This window comes from Biomphalaria glabrata, chromosome 7, assembly GCF_947242115.1.
Source record: "Biomphalaria glabrata chromosome 7, xgBioGlab47.1, whole genome shotgun sequence".
Lineage (NCBI taxonomy): Eukaryota > Metazoa > Mollusca > Gastropoda > Planorbidae > Biomphalaria > Biomphalaria glabrata.
The window spans coordinates 33,520,201-33,537,432 of NC_074717.1; the positions used below are offsets into that span (position 1 = coordinate 33,520,201).

A 17,232-nucleotide genomic window follows, 5' to 3' on the forward strand; every position below is an offset into this window, starting at 1 on the left:
GCCTCTGAGTCGACATTAGTTAGGGAAAAGTAAAGGCGGTTGGTCATTGTGCTGGCCACATGACACCCTCGTTAACTGTATGCCACAGAAACAGACGACCTTAACACCATCTGCCATATAGACCACAAGGTTTGAAAGGGGAACTTTACTTTTTTTTTTACTTTCATTAAATTCAAAATATTGTTATATAATAATCTTTAACAGAAATACAGAATTACGAAATAACAAATCGATGAAAATCTATTAGTAAAATGCAACAAACTTTATTCATTTTTCGGACATCGCAAAAATTATTATTTCGTTGGTACGAGTCACTGTGGCTTAGAACACAGAAAAACGTTTAGCGTCGGGGCTCGGTCCCGAACCCAGCTGGGAGAGCTTCCTCCTTGCTGAAAGGAGAGGAAATCTGCTACCTCTCCGATTAAACTAGACTAAACAGACTAGCTCTAGTGAACATACATAACGTACATTTGGATTCTTGGGAATCATTCTGGAAAAATTAGATTATGATTATTATTAGTTTTTTTTATTCCCCCCCCCTCACACCACGAACTCCACTGTGGGATTCTAGAGCACTCGTCAACGACTTGGGGGAGGCAATAGTAAAAGTTTGAGAAACACCGAATTACATCAGTACTTCCAGAAAGTAGTAGTCTTATATATATATATATACAGGGCTTTTTGTGACGGTATGACGGTACGACGTACCGGCACCTTTATCAATGTGTGGAAAAATTATTACTTTTCTTGTATTTTAACGTATATTATTAATTTATTAGTAGTACCGGCACCTATTTTTTTTTTACAAAAAAGCACTGTATATAAATGTATTATATATACATATTTATTTATTTATCAATATAATCTATACATCCATCCATCCATCCTATTAGCGCTACAGCCCATGAAGGGCTCTTGCCGGCTTCAATAAATCTCTCCATTCCGATCTCTCCTGAGCCTTTCGTCTCCACGCCCGAACCCCAAGCTGTTGTTTTTGCCGGTATACAAATTTGGCTCCTCTGTTCTTTAATACAACCTAATTATGCGTATTTAGATTTATTTTTCTCATATCATTAGGGAGGGGGCCCCATATCATATTCTTGAGCCCGGGCCCACGAGCACCACTGAACAGAACCACCGTTGGGGTACCTAAGGACCATGTCCATTGCACTGGCGGGGATGGATGAAGGACCCAACAAACATGTTACTATCCATGTACTATCTTATGTAGTATATAGAAGGAATAATTTCATTTATTATGGTGTTTTGTTTAGTATTACAGAGGCCGCCTTAGCCTTAGCAATGCGCAGGGCTCTGGGCGAGCATTATAAAAGGGTCAGGAATATTTGACTGACGGTGACAAAGAATTTTATTTATCACCGTAATCGTAAGCCGCGGAGTCTGGAGCGGTTGCCCTACTCACTACCCATAAGGCCGCCTCTGGTATTAGTATAGCTTCTTCTTTACTAAGAACATTCTATTTCCTCCCAGCTGAAAAAGTTGCCAAATCTGCACTGACCGAAAAACTCAACAACATTCGTTTGGAAGACGTATCAGGAAAGGACGGAAAATTTGAGTATTGGTTGAAAAAGTAAGTAATTCAACAACATACATTGACAGTGTTTGGGACATTGCCAGTCTTCAGTCTAGAAAAATGCGTTATATTTGGAGTTAGTTGTACTTCCTCGCACGATTAGTTTTCTGTTTAGCGCATCAAATATCCCTGCACTTGTCAGTTACCCAAGACGTTTAGACTCCTACATTCCTTGGTACAAAACTACTGTGCAAAGTTATACCCTAGCTTGCTGACTCTGTGTGCACAAATTATACATATAAAAATTTCAAATATATTAAATACAAATAATTTTAAATATCTATATAAGTTATAGAAACTTTCGGTTCTTATCTCTTATGATGCAGAGGCTAAAGAAACATTGTCTCTACATGTCTTTCTAAAACGTTTAAAGGAAAAGAAGAATATTTTTATTGGCAATATTTCGAAACATTTAGTCAAACCCACAAACTCAGGCCAGTAATTTTTTCAATGCTGTTTAACACTTGATGGAGGCCGTGGTTTGACTGAGAAAAATAAAAAATAAAAATTAATTAAAGAACAATGTCCTAATTATAAATACTAAACGTGAAGGTTTGCGCAAAGCTGCATTGAATATCAAACCTATTATTGACCCAATCATCTCAGTGATCAAACTCATCAGAGCTAGGGGTCTTTATCAAAGGCAGTTCCAAGAAGTACTTGAAGATTTGGAAACAAAACATTTTGATGTTCGGTACCACAGTAATATCTGCTGGCTTATCATGGGCAAGGTATTGAGAAGAATTTGAAGAATATGGGATGTCAAGGAAGAAATTGTTATGTTCCTTGAAGGACATTGATTGTGATTTTGTTACTAATATTTTGAATGAAAAATGTAAGACAGACTTCATGTTTTTCATCTGAAGTATTGCAATGGGTTATTTTCAAACAAAGCTCTCCCGCTTCTCCAGGCAAGCAAGTGAAAACAGGTTTTATCATTTTCCTTTGTTGAAAGATGAAACTATTTCTAGAGATATGATTGAAAAGTACAAGACATATTTGGATTCATTGATTGTTGGATTTGAAAGCTAATTTTAAGAACCAATTTCAATACTCTCAGCTCACCATTTAGTGCAGAAGCTGATTTAGGTCCAGAGGACATGTCTCCGATCAAATTATGACCTGAAAGAGAAGTTCTAGTCAATTCTTCCTAGGGAGTTTTATGGACGCCAGAAACTTTATTTCCACACTTTAAAAAGTTTGCTGCTAAACTTTAAGATTATTTGTCCACGGACTTCTATGAGCCAAAATGTCCTTGTTTGACAATAAACAAGTGTAAGAACAGGTCAATATTGACTGACTGTAATTGGACAGAAGTCACAGAGATAACAACTAGTAAGCTAGTTCCGTTGTTCCAGAACATTAATCACAAGTGTAAACAGTTCAATACTTCACATTAAGTACAACTTTACATTTGTGCTGACATGTTGTGAAGTAAAAATAATACAGTTTAAAAAAATATTCTTAAAATAAGTTTCAGAAATTGTTAACTCTAGTAGTTATTCAACTGGAAGTGTGAAAAAAATAATATAAACGTAAAATACAGTATATTATTGGCCTCCTTCAGTCGTAGAACGACTGTGGTTCATCTTGAACACTTTTTTTATATGGCTGTGGAGCTCCTTTTTTTGGAGAGATTCCTGTCCACATAATGATCTATATCCGATACAGTTTGGAATCAGTGACGTCACAGGCTATGCCAGCAAGTAGCACTGCAAGCTGCCCAAGGGTAACAGGCTCCTGATATTTCCTTGTGACTCCCAAACCCTTTCCAATAGAACAGAGGCAGGAGAGGTTGGTATTTAGATTTCCTTCGAGCTGGATAGTAAACCAAAGCTATCAACTGAAAGATGATCTTCAGCTATATTTTGGTATTCCTAATCTGACATATATCACATTTTTTTTTAAAAACTTTTCTCCCTCAATACAATGTTTCAAAAATATTTAAAATGTTATTAATAAATTTACTTGGTCACTACTTCAACAGTTTCCGTTTAGAGAATGTGGCCATTCCGGACATCGACATGTCTTTCAATCCTGGTCAACGTGGACTGACCATGAATCTGAGAAATCTGGGTGTGGATGTGCTCTTGGATTACAGAGTTCGCTATAAACTTTTATTGTAAGTGTGCTGCATTACCTAGCAGGCTTTGGAAGTTCAATTAATGCTCTAAGAATGTATTTGTAGAGGCTTTAAGATTTGATCAAAAATTTCGCATGTTCCATTCCAGCGTTCCTATTTCTAATTCTGGCGGTGTCTCTGTCAATTTTAGAGGAGTTGAACTGACAGCTACTGTTGGAATCGGTCAGTGCCTTTGATTTTATTGTACAATAAATAAATGATAAACAGACTTTCGTGTATTCGAATTAATTATAAATGGCCAAAGGGAACATTTTCAATTGTTTTATCATTGCACATAGCCAAGTATTTCTCTCACTTTTATTGGCCTTCCAATGATCTTGAATCTGGGTTTCCTTTTTTTTAATAGTGTCAATCAGTGTCATCAACACACAAGCCTACATGCACTGGTTCTCTCTCTCTCTCTCTCTCTCTCTCTCTCTCTCTCTCTCTCTCTCTGGACAGTTACAATCACTAGAAAAAGGGGGGGGGACATAATATAAAATGTGTTTAAATATAAATTAATAGTGTATGGGCATATTATTAAGAAAAGTCAAGAATTTGTATACAAATATTGTGATTTCTCTACTAAAATTCTCCCGCAGGGGGGTTGGGTCGGTCGAATGGGTGAGGGGGGATGACCCCTACTGCCCCCCCCCCCTCGCCCTTGGATCCGTCAGTGATTATAATTAACTACTCTTTGTTTTTCATCTATTGGAAAAAGTTGTTGGTCGTCTTTCGATTATGACAGATATGTTGTTGAAAAATGTTCCAGTTCCAGAAAATGAATAAATTTCCCTGACATTCTATTCTATCATTGTTTGAAACTCTGTGGAACCCTTATTCTAATGGGAGCTTTCTTGGCACGATCTAACTTTTAGATATTTGCATGCGAGCTGCCAACATATTCATTTTACTGTTGTATTAACAGATCAGTTCGAAGACACCAGTCCTAGGCTTGTATCAAGAAGTTGCAGTGCAGCTATTGGAGACTTCAACATCAACTTCAGTGGGAGCATGGCTTGGCTGCTGAATCTCTTGAAAGGGTTATTTAGAGGAAAAATACGAGATACTATAAGAAGTAAGGTTAGTGGCTGCTGTTTTCGTGATTCAATAATGAATGTTTCTTCTTTCTTGAATTCACTTTTGGATTCACCTGCCTCTATTGTTTGAGTGTATGTGTATATTACGTTAAGTCATAAACACATTCTATGGAATGGCATTGCTGGTGTATAGTTTAATAATATTTTAGATCTTATGTAACAATGGTTTAATGGGTGCAGGTTATCTTTAAGAATAGTGAGTGTTTTGGAAAGGCATCTTTCATGAAAAAGCTCTTCAAGAGATGATAGCTGTGTTCGAGTGATATACGATGCTTTTTTAATTAATTAGTCTATTTAGTCTAAGTCTTTGTGCCAGTGAAGTATTACCATACCAGCAGGTGATGGCAAAGAAATCACAAAAAATAGAGGCACATTTCTTATTCCATATGCTAGGACAAATTAGAAAGGGTGCCTTTAGGGCAGAAGACGGGTTACCCGAATCCGTCAGGACAATCAAACTTAGCACGACGAGATTTACACATGGATACGCGAAGGATTTTATTATCTTCTATTTTGAAAAAAAAAACGTTAATAAAAAGTTGGCTTTGAGAAAATTAATTATTTGATCAGGGAACAAAAGAGTTTTGCGTCTGTTTTTGTGATCGATGACTTACTCCCCTAATGCTGGTAAAAGGCAAAGATCTTGCCCACAGAAAGTATTTTTTAATGTCCATTTTTAAGCTTTGTTAGTTTAAAATAAGAGACATCGCAAAAAAAAAAATTAGATAGAGATGACACTAGAAACAATGGAAATACATGTCTTTATTTAGAGATGGCATCGGAGACACATCACTGGGAAAACATCTTTAGTTAGAGAAGTCACAGGGAAAGCATCTTTAGTTAGAGATGTCACAGGGAAAGTATCTTTAGGTAGAGATGTCACAGGGAAAGTATCTTTAGGTAGAGATGTCACAGGGAAAGCATCTTTAGGTAGAGATGTCACAGGGAAAGTATCTTTAGGTAGAGATGTCACAGGGAAAGTATCTTTAGGTAGAGATGTCACAGGGAAAGCATCTTTAGGTAGAGATGTCACAGGGAAAGTATCGTTAGGTAGAGATGTCACTGGGAAAGTATCTTTAGGTAGAGATGTCACAGGGAAAGTATCTTTAGGTAGAGATGTCACAGGGAAAGCATCTTTAGTTAGAGATGTCACAGGGAAAGTATCGTTAGGTAGAGATGTCACAGGGAAAGTATCTTTAGTTAGAGATGTCACAGGGAAAACATCTTTAGTTAGAGATGTCACAGGGAAAGTATCTTTAGTTAGAGAAGTCACAGGGAAAGCATCTTTAGGTAGAGATGTCACAGGGAAAGTATCTTTAGTTAGAGATGTCACAGGGAAAACATCTTTAGGTAGAGATGTCACAGGGAAAACATCTTTAGTTAGAGATGTCACAGGGAAAACATGTTTAGGTAGAGAAGTCACAGGGAAAACATCTTTAGTTAGAGAAGTCACAGGGAAAACATCTTTAGGTAGAGAAGTCACAGGGAAAACATCTTTAGTTAGAGAAGTCACAGGGAAAACATCTTTAGTTAGAGAAGTCACAGGGAAAACATCTTTAGTTAGAGATGTCACAGGGAAAGCATCTTTAGGTAGAGATGTCACAGGGAAAACATCTTTAGTTAGAGATGTCACAGGGAAAACATCTTTAGTTAGAGAAGTCACAGGGAAAACATCTTTAGTTAGAGAAGTCACAGGGAAAGCATCTTTAGGTAGAGATGTCACAGGGAAAGTATCTTTAGTTAGAGATGTCACAGGGAAAACATCTTTAGGTAGAGATGTCACAGGGAAAACATCTTTAGTTAGAGATGTCACAGGGAAAACATCTTTAGGTAGAGAAGTCACAGGGAAAACATCTTTAGTTAGAGAAGTCACAGGGAAAACATCTTTAGTTAGAGAAGTCACAGGGGAAGCATCTTTAGGTAGAGATGTCACAGGGAAAACATCTTTAGTTAGAGATGTCACAGGGACAGCATCTTTAGGTAGAGATGTCACAGGGACAGCATCTTTAGGTAGAGATGTCACAGGGACAGCAATTTTAAGTTGAGATGTCACAGGGAAAGTATCTTTAGGTAGAGATGTCACAGGGAAAGCATCTTTAGGTAGAGATGTCACAGGGAAAGTATCGTTAGGTAGAGATGTCACAGGGAAAGTATCTTTAGGTAGAGATGTCACAGGGAAAGTATCTTTAGGTAGAGATGTCACAGGGAAAGTATCGTTAGGTAGAGATGTCACAGGGAAAGTATCTTTAGTTAGAGATGTCACAGGGAAAGTATCGTTAGGTAGAGATGTCACAGGGAAAGTATCGTTAGGTAGAGATGTCACAGGGAAAGTATCTTTAGGTAGAGATGTCACAGGGAAAGTATCGTTAGGTAGAGATGTCACAGGGAAAGTATCTTTAGTTAGAGATGTCACAGGGAAAGTATCGTTAGGTAGAGATGACTTTGGAAATACATCTTTTCAAATGTTTCTCTCTTCATGTTTTAGATCTGTGACAAAGTTACTGAAGCAATCAACACTCAAGGTGCAGACAAGTTACGACAGATTCCATGTAAGTTATGGAGACGTCAAGATTTAGTTTCACTTACAGTTTGCAGGCTTATATAATCTTTCTCTTTCAAGCATCAGAAACTATTCTATGAAATAAAAATATAAATTAGTATTTTTGTTAGCAACCAGTGTTCATCTCTATGAAATGTTTTAAGAAATGTCTAATAACTTGTCTCTATTTTTGTCTATAGTGGAATCTGATATTGCCGACAAGTTTGTCATTGACTACAGATTGCTGTCTCCAGTTTTATTTACGGACAGTTACTTAGAGACTCAGCACAAGGTACGTTAAAAAAATTTAAATTCTTAGAAAACTGGCACTTGGGGATGACTAACACAACAGTCGCAGTTAGCCTACTTATGCTCGCTATATTATCCCTTTCTTTTGCATTCACAACTTTTGTATAACTATAAGGCCCACGCGAGTATTTATTTATGTACTTTTTAATTAATGACTTTTGAAGGATCCGGTTTCATGAACGAGATAAACAGAAATTCGTTGGATTATGATAATCAGGTAACTACAACAGCTTGGGGGTAGGGCGTGGAGACGAAAGACCCAGGTGAGATCTTAATGGGAGGATGTGTTGAAGCAGGCTATAGGCCTCTATGGGCTGTAGAGCCACTGGGATGGATTAATAGATGGATAGTGTGTCAGACGCAGAAACAATAATGTACAATTATACGTGAGGGGAAAAGGAGGATATACAAACCTTAAAAAGATCCTTCTTTCTAAAATAGATTCAGCTACTAGGTAGACAACTGAAGAAACTGTAGAAAGTTTCTTTAAATTGTTCAATAATTTTATCCACAATTCCAACTATCATTCCTTTGACTAAACTGGACAAAAAAGAATTGAATAGCAGTGTGGGTGAAGAGTCTGTAGACTGAGTGTAGAGAGAACTATTAACAAATATTTAAAAAAATATTGAGTAAAACAAACAGACAACTAGTGACAGACATAATTGTAGATTACACACAATAACGACAAAAGCAGTCCCGCCTGTGTGGTTTCTTAAATATTTTTTTTTATCATTTATACCTCCTGGATTCGCTTTTTTAAAAAGGTAACAATAATTTGTAAAATAACCAAATTATAAAGAAAGTATAACGAATATATTAAAAATTAATTTCTTTAATATTTCCATATAAAAAACAACACAAACAGGGAGCTGTTTATTGGAAGGCAGACAGACAAAGCCAGATTCCTTTCTCACCTGATGTTATACCTGCCTGGACAGAAAGCAGCAGTATGTTGTACCTGTGGATGACAGACTATGTACCTAGGACGTTGGGTTACGCTGCACATACACATGGCTATCTTCAATACGTCATCTCTCCTGACAAGGTGAAGGAAACATTTGCGTGACAGGGTCCTATGCAACCAACACAGCTTTTTATTTTATTTTATTAAAATGCCCAAATATTTCAAACTGCTAGAATGGGTGTCAATCGGTGACCCAGGGCTTATGATTGAAATGTGTAGATTTCAGCTAAACATTATGATATTTTTGAAATCAAAGCAAACCTCTACTTTATATAAAAAATAAAACTATCCTACTAGACGAAAAACCAGGCTATACAATATTTCCTATAGAGAGAAAGGTTAGATATAAAAGAGAGCTAAATAAAGAGACGACGAACGAGATTGGGAGATAAAGAGAAAGAAGAGATCAAATATCAATATGATAAAGAATTCCATCGCTCTATCACGTATTTGCTAATGGCAAGACAATACAAGGCGTTGAGTATTTTCTTCTCCCCCTCCCCATGTTAACTCTTTCTCTCCGTAATTATTTACCACATTCTGGTGAAATCAACGCTGGTATCGTCAGTTAGGAGAGAAAAAGTTAATTCTGTAGGTAAATGAAGAATGTGTTAGAGAGAGTCTATCATCCAATGTACAGAACACGCCCACATCTTTATCTGCGCCTAGACGATTTACCACGGTTTGGCTGTTGTCACACGCTGACATCTACTTGAACCACAGGTGAAAGTTGGAGTCCGACTGCCCAGTTGAAAGAGGTTCTCCTCTTCCTACAGAAGCCCCTATACCCCCAACCAAATCTATATAAATTATTTATTTTTAGGAGCTAAATATAAACATTTTACTCAGAAACTATTTTCAATATCTTCGTAATTTCAGCTTCCAGCACAGAGTAAAGGTTTCTTGAATACAACTTGTCCAGATTCAGCGTGTGCCGGCACCCTCATTCCTCTGGTAGGTTTATTTCTATCGAAAAGTCTATTACATATTTGTGAAAACGTTTTTAAAAGGTGTACTATATATATATATATATATATATTGCTTCAGGAATGGAGATTATTATGTCCTAGTCCTAATTCAAGCCTTATGGATGACTAAAGGACATGACGGTGGGACGGGTTCAAGCTCCTGACCAGTGAGCGGACAGTGCGGAGCCCATTGAAAGGGCCCATACTGTTGATGATGTCATAGTATCCTCCATAGTAATTGTTGGGGCAGCATTCTATTTTATTTACTAAAAATACATTTTCCAGTTGTCTGGATATTGGTTGTCATAAGTCAACTAAGCATTTTACTTAATTCTCAATTTAAACAATCTACCATTAGCCTCATCTAATTGACTATCAAATTCTATTATCTGTATAACATATCTAATTGAAAATCAGAATTCAAGGGAAAAAAATGTGCTCAGCGGCTGTCACTAACATAGTTCTCACTTATCTCCCTTTGTCGACACCTTCACTCTCCAATACTTTATTAGTTGTTGCTCATACATTTTTCCCTTTCTGTGAGTAAAATATTGACAGTTGAAGAGTTAAAGGATGTTTTCAATACAATGCATAATTACTTCTTAATTTCTTCTTTTAAAACAGTTGGCTGAGAAATACCCAAATTCTTTTGTGACTTTGACAATATCTTCAAGCAAGGCTCCAGACTTCAATATCACCAGCAGCGGTCTCGGCCTAACTCTGTATGGGACTTTGGATTTGTCTACATCATCAGCATCAGCCGTGGTGACAGCAAACGTGGTAGGTACATCAGCATATGCGTCCGGACTTTAAAAAAAAAAGACACAGCAAACGACTTGACCAGAGTTACAAAAACAGGAAATGTATTTTCAGTTCAAAATGACGTAATTCAACAACACATTTCATAATTTTCTTTGCCTTTTACTTTATTTGATTACTAGGTGGTCACAAAATATGTGTCCACCATTCCCCAGTTTTGTAGTCATTACCCCCCCCCCTTCCCTTCCGCCAAACCAGTTTGATTTCTCTCCACACCCTAAATGTCGTCTGCATCGTTTCCTTGACCTCTTCTGTTTAATAACTGCTGACTTCTTAAAAACGTAAACATGATCACGTGACACGATTGCAGGTTTTTAAAAATGTATTATTATTATAACAGCGGGACAACCTCGAGGTATTACTGTTACGTTATGTCAGTGTAAAGTGTGACCACTTAGCCAAGTAACACCATAGATTTATAAATTTCATAGTGTGTAAAGTTAGGTATCTATGGAACTTTCAAGTCAGTCAATCAATTAACTAATTATAGGTAATTAATTAATCTTATTTGATATCGAAACGAAGGGAAATAATCTGACAGTATAAAGGGATATTATAACTGTGGAGTTCTCCCATTAGATACGCCCCTTTTTAAAATTTAATTTTTAAACGTAGGTCTTGACGTGAAATGTTTGGACATAAATGTGTATAATGTATTGTACGATTTATCACAATAGATTTCTCCTGCCTCATGTTTCATGTGTAGGCGACAGCTAGTTATAAAACTCTGAAACTTGTAGCGCCACATAACAGTTAATATATATTGTTGTGCAAGCCCTGTTTTGCACCAAAAAGGTGTGCCAAAGTAATCCAACATTTATGTAGCATACGTGTTAAAATAGCTGTAACCAAAGAAAAAAATGTCTATCTTTAAAAATCTGTTAATTTTTTCAATTCATTTTCAGGTCATTTCAATTGCAGGAGCAGCTTTTGTCCGAAACGATCGTATCGTTGGTAACGTGGCTCAGTTTCGGTAGGTACTACTAGGTACTAACTAAATAGGATTTTCTAAGAGTTTTTTACAGAGACTGAGGCCCTTCTTGCTAGTGTCCCCCCCCCCTTTTCCACCTGATGAGGAGCAAAATATTTTTTTCATCAACATACAATGTACTGCCAACTTGTTTGCTAACACTTTTGATCTCAATTTGAATTCAAACATTTGATAACCAAAACTGCTTGTTATGTATGTTACGTAGACAAGTCAACGTGTGGCTACCTCACTTCAGCTGGTGGTTTGAGAGCTAGGTATGTCTTTAGCACATTCAGCTGGTGAATCTAGATCTAAGTATGTCTTTAGCACACTCAGCTGGTGAATCTAGATCTAAGTATGTCTTTAACACACTCAGCTGGTGAATCTAGATCTAAGTATGTCTTTAGCACACTCAGCTGGTGAATCTAGATCTAAGTATGTCTTTAGCACATTCAGCTGGTGAATCTAGATCTAAGTATGTCTTTAGCACATTCAGCTGGTGAATCTAGATCTAAGTATGTCTTTAGCACACTCAGCTGGTGAATCTAGATCTAAGTATGTCTTTAACACACTCAGCTGGTGAATCTAGATCTAAGTATGTCTTTAGCACACTCAGCTGGTGAATCTAGATCTAGGTATGTCTTTAACACACTCAGCTGGTGAATCTAGATCTAAGTATGTCTTTAGCACACTCAGCTGGTGAATCTAGATCTAGGTATGTCTTTAGCACACTCAGCTGGTGAATCTAGATCTAGGTATGTCTTTAACACACTCAGCTGGTGAATCTAGATCTAAGTATGTCTTTAGCACACTCAGCTGGTGAATCTAGATCTAGGTATGTCTTTAGCACACTCAGCTGGTGAATCTAGATCTAGGTATGTCTTTAACACACTCAGCTGGTGAATCTAGATCTAAGTATGTCTTTAGCACACTCAGCTGGTGAATCTAGATCTAGGTATGTCTTTAACACACTCAGCTGGTGAATCTAGATCTAAGTATGTCTTTAGCACACTCAGCTGGTGAATCTAGATCTAAGTATGTCTTTAGCACACTCAGCTGGTGAATCTAGATCTAGGTAATCTAGGTATGTCTTTAGCACACTCAGCTGGTGAATCTAGATCTAAGTATGTCTTTAGCACACTCAGCTGGTGAATCTAGATCTAAGTACGTCATTATCACACTCAGCTGGTGAATCTAGAATCTAGATCTAGGTATGTCTTTAAGCACACTCAGCTGGTGAATCTAGAATCTAGATCTAGGTATGTCTTTAAGCACACTCAGCTGGTGAATCTAGAATCTAGATCTAGGTATGTCTTTAGCACACTCAGCTGGTGAATCTAGATCTAGGTAATCTAGGTATGTCTTTAGCACACTCAGCTGGTGAATCTAGATCTAAGTATGTCTTTAGCACACTCAGCTGGTGAATCTAGATCTAAGTACGTCATTATCACACTCAGCTGGTGAATCTAGAATCTAGATCTAGGTATGTCTTTAAGCACACTCAGCTGGTGAATCTAGAATCTAGATCTAGGTATGTCTTTAAGCACACTCAGCATGTAAGTCTTTGAGAACGAGAAGAAAGTGAGATGGTATACGAGATTTTGGTCTTTCTTATATAATAAAGACGAAACTTCAAAAAAAAAAAAAGAAGATGATTACGTCCTACGCGTCATGCAATGGTCTGCAATGAGCACTGAGTGAATTAGACTTCTCTTAATTACACTGAAGTGTGTGTATATTAGAACATTCATGAATATCTACTTGCCGTAATGTTAATATAAATATATTACTTTTCTTTTACAGAACGATAATCGAATCTTTAAACTCTCAAATTGGAGAAATAGACGTAAGACTTTATCTATCTATCTATCTATCTATCTATCTATCTATCTATCTATCTATCTATCTATCTATCTATCTATCTATCTATCTATCTATCTATCTATCTATCTATCTATCTATCTACCTACCTATCTATCTATCTATCTATCTATCTATCTATCTATCTATCTATCTATCTATCTATCTATCTATCTATTTATTTATATATATATATATATATAAGATAGAGAGAGAGAGAGAGAGAGAAGGAGAGACCAGAAAATGTTAAAATGGTTGGTCTTTGAATCGAAGTAGTGCCAGAATCTAGATCAGTTCATATATCATGGTTACGTTAATATATATCAGTTTTTCATTTACCGAAAAAAAAGCTAATAAAATCGATTTGTTTTTGCCTTTGTTATTAAGCTTTGTTAAGTAGTATTTTTTGTCCTACTCCAATATATTTCCTGGAACACACACTTCATGTGCAAAAAACACGTCAAAAAAACTGTGATGAGCTCAAGCTAGCAAAAAAAAAAATAGTCCGTTGAACAATAACTACAAGTTGCTGATATTGATTCTCAGAGACTAATATATTTGTATACTTTTCAGATCTCATCCATCAATAAAGCATTAGATGACGGCATGAATATGGTAGTAATCCCTCAATTGAATGGTAAGTATTTAGAATGAAATACATCAAGAGACTAAAGACTACCAATACATTTTTGTATGATAAAAGTTTTGTAGAGTATATTCATACAGTGAAACATAATTTTTCCCCTCTAGCTGTTGGCGATACAGGAATAGCGCTGCCGGTACTTAAAGATCTTACTTTTCAAAATCCAAGAATTGTTTATCAAGATGTAAGTGGAACAGCTCTTCAGTACCTATATATTTGTGCTCTTTTTGTACCGGATATAGTACTATTACATGTAACATAAGCTAATATTTTTTAGAAAGAGAAAACAAAGAGACATATGTAATCGAATATCTGTAAGAGACTATTAAAGGTGTATGTGTGTGCTTTGGGGAGGATTTTTGTTTGAACCGGATCGTGGAAGTGGGGCCGACCTAGAGACGATTACGTACTTCGATATTGAATGGAGAAGTTGAAGAAAAGTCAGAGCTTCTTTGTTAGACTAACTATTTTTTTATTTTTTGTGCAAGGGGCAGAAAAGTGATACTAGAATTCACGGGCCAAAATGATGTGTGCATGTGGGAGGGATTTATAAAACGTGCCATTCCAATTCATCATGAAAGTGTATGTGGGAGAGAATTATGATGTGTAGGGGCAGAACAAAAGGGTGGGTGTATTGGAATAGGGAAAGAAATGTGATATAAAGAGAGAGCGGGTCGTTCAAATGTAACGTAACAGATTTTAAAATTAAATAATAAATAAATAATGGCTTTTATATAGCGCTACTTTCATGCTTATAGCATGCTCAGAGCGCTTTGGTCTAATCTCAGTTGTGGACCAGTGGGGAGAAGAGGGCGTATCTAGGAGAAGGTTTTTCCGTGCTCCCTTCAGGCGCTCAGTAAACACAACTCTGCCCGAGTCGGGTGTCGAACCTCGAGCCCCTTTCATAGGTAGCCAAGTCAAGCCAAGTTCAAGCGTACTTTAAAGTAAGTTGGAGAGTGGGGGGCTGAGGTTCGGGACTAAAGTATGTACGAGCTTATGTATGTGGAGAGGCAAGTTAAAAGTTAATGTGAAAAAGCAATGCGTTTTGCAGGGTGCACAAAAAAATTTGAGGTTCCGGCCTCAATAAACAATATATAGTTTTGTGTGTAATGCTAGTTCAGTAAAGAGTTATAGTAATTTAATGCTATTTATTATAACTTTAACTTTTTCAGAAATCAGTCCTAATAAGTACAAACGTACAGTATCAAGGCATTGTTTAAATCTCCTGTGACTAAATGTTCTGCTCGAACCGTTGGGATGTTTGGAAAAGTTTTACATTTTAAAAGATTTTTAAATATTCTATTGTTCTAGTACCATGGTCATTTTTCTCTGTGTCACTGGAAATAAAATATTCCTTACTATTGATTTTGACTTGATACCATTGCGTTTTAATTTTGTTATTTTAGAAACAACCTGTTGAATCAAGGGCCACAACTTTTAAAAGTAATGATGTCATGCGATCCAATCTTCAGGGTTTATACTTTTAAAGGGTGTAGTTTTATCATATTTTATCAAAAGAGTGTGACCTATGTTTGACTAAAAACACCATTGCTGACTCCTTGGTTCACCGGTTGGTGCTAACACCGACTACCGAGCAGGCTGTGAACTTTCATCACGCTCTGACAACAAGCCATAAAATAGAAATGGAAAAGTGGTTGGAGTGCTAAGACAAATCCCAAAAAGCCCGCGGAGTCTGGGAGCGCATGTTGCGCCCTGACCGCACTGACCTTCTTAGACTACTCCTACACGCTTCTGTTCACCTTTTCCTTTGTTAACACATCGTCTTATCTTTTACAATACCTCAAAAAGAAAAACAGAATATTACGTCTTACTATCATATTTTAAAATATGAGTAGCTAAACTCGTAACATTTAAAGTAAAATTATTTTTTAAAAATTATATTTAACAAGTGTTAGATTTTTAGATAATTTGACAACCATAAAATACATTTCCATTCGCAATGTTGCTCCAGCGGGCTACATACCAATTTACAAAAAAAAAAAAAAAATGCATACTAAACACAAAGATTCCAAAACTAACATAAAAAAAAACTTATTTATGCTAAGTTTTTTTTTTTTTTGGCAAGAAATATGATCTTTTGGGCCAAATAATTATTCTATGAGTTACGCATAAAAACATTATATAACTAATATATACACAAGCTATGTACATTACAGTACATTTCAGATTATTTGCAAATGATTGCATTATACATAGAACGATAAAAACAACACAAGCTGCAGAACTTTTTACAAAGAGAATTAGATGAATTACAGAAATGGGAATCAAATTGGAGAAGTGAGATTCATAAGAAACGAATATTCACATTTGACTAGAGTAACACCTTTAGTAAAATCACTAAATTTAGAAAGCCTTCAGGATAGAAGACTCAAAAGTAAAGTAGCAATTATACAAAAAGCACTGAACCATAATCTTCAAATATAAAAACAAAATCTGATTAAAAACTAAGAAAGACACAAGGATAAAGGCACATTCCTCATTCCATATGCTAGGACAAATTTGTACAAATGCTTCTTCTTCTCAAGTGCAATTAGAGCATAGAATGGGCTGCCTGAGCCATCCAGGAAAACCAGTGACTTGGCTGAATTTAAGTCATTGGTTAACATGCATGACTGAAGTAACGTCTGTATTATATAAGATAAGATAAGAAGATTTACATATTGCTGAGAATGCTATTTTAAAAATTTCAAGCATAGGGAAAGTAATAATGAGATCCGACTTTTAGTTTAAAGCGTTTAAATGTAATAACGACAGAGAGACAGTTCTTTTCGTATAGGCCAATAAAAAAAATTATGAAACAAAACACAAAGTTTTTTGGTTAGAAATATAGAATATCAGAAGCTTTGAACTACAAACTAACAACAATCACAATCCTACTTTTTACTTCGAAGCTTGATTGCCTGTTACTACACACATCTAATATACTAGGTCCGTCTTATTGCCAGACAACGAGATGAGAAAAATCTCTATCATGTTAGATCAAATAGATGAAAACAATGGAGTCCTGGTGAATGCGTACTTGTAAGTAAGAACCGCTTCCAATTAAGACTTAGACTAAGACTGCTTTATTGATCCTTACGGAAATTTGTTGTGATTACAAGGACTCGTTTCTCATATAAAGACAACACAACAGAAAAATACACATATATACAACAGACAACATAAAGAGTTCATTCAGCGACTACACACAGGTATCTTGGTGCATTTCATGTTCCCTGATCAATGAGTGGCGGTGATAGAGTCTGACCGAGTGAGGAACGAACGAGTTTTTGTACCGCTCCGTTCTTGTTTTGATTGACAGCAGTCGCCCACTTCGCGTT

At 36.3% G+C, this 17,232-nt stretch overlaps 1 protein-coding gene across 4 annotated transcripts in view; it reads left to right on the forward strand.

Annotated features, from left to right (window-relative positions):
* Nucleotides 1-15,256, forward strand: part of LOC106057877 (bactericidal permeability-increasing protein-like) — a 16,947-nt gene extending 1,691 nt beyond the window's left edge. For all 4 annotated transcript variants that reach the window (XM_056035190.1, XM_056035188.1, XM_056035187.1 and 1 more), the window contains exons 3-16: nt 1,492-1,591; nt 3,582-3,716; nt 3,826-3,899; nt 4,645-4,799; nt 7,302-7,365; nt 7,556-7,647; nt 8,533-8,712; nt 9,511-9,585; nt 10,224-10,379; nt 11,324-11,391; nt 13,192-13,234; nt 13,822-13,885; nt 13,999-14,075; nt 15,064-15,256. In XM_056035190.1, coding sequence (XP_055891165.1) covers nt 1,492-1,591; nt 3,582-3,716; nt 3,826-3,899; nt 4,645-4,799; nt 7,302-7,365; nt 7,556-7,647; nt 8,533-8,712; nt 9,511-9,585; nt 10,224-10,379; nt 11,324-11,391; nt 13,192-13,234; nt 13,822-13,885; nt 13,999-14,075; nt 15,064-15,111 — 1,331 coding nt within the window. In that variant the 3' untranslated portion in view covers nt 15,112-15,256. The remainder of the gene's footprint in view (nt 1-1,491; nt 1,592-3,581; nt 3,717-3,825; nt 3,900-4,644; nt 4,800-7,301; nt 7,366-7,555; nt 7,648-8,532; nt 8,713-9,510; nt 9,586-10,223; nt 10,380-11,323; nt 11,392-13,191; nt 13,235-13,821; nt 13,886-13,998; nt 14,076-15,063) is intronic.
* Nucleotides 15,257-17,232: the final 1,976 nt, after the last annotated feature.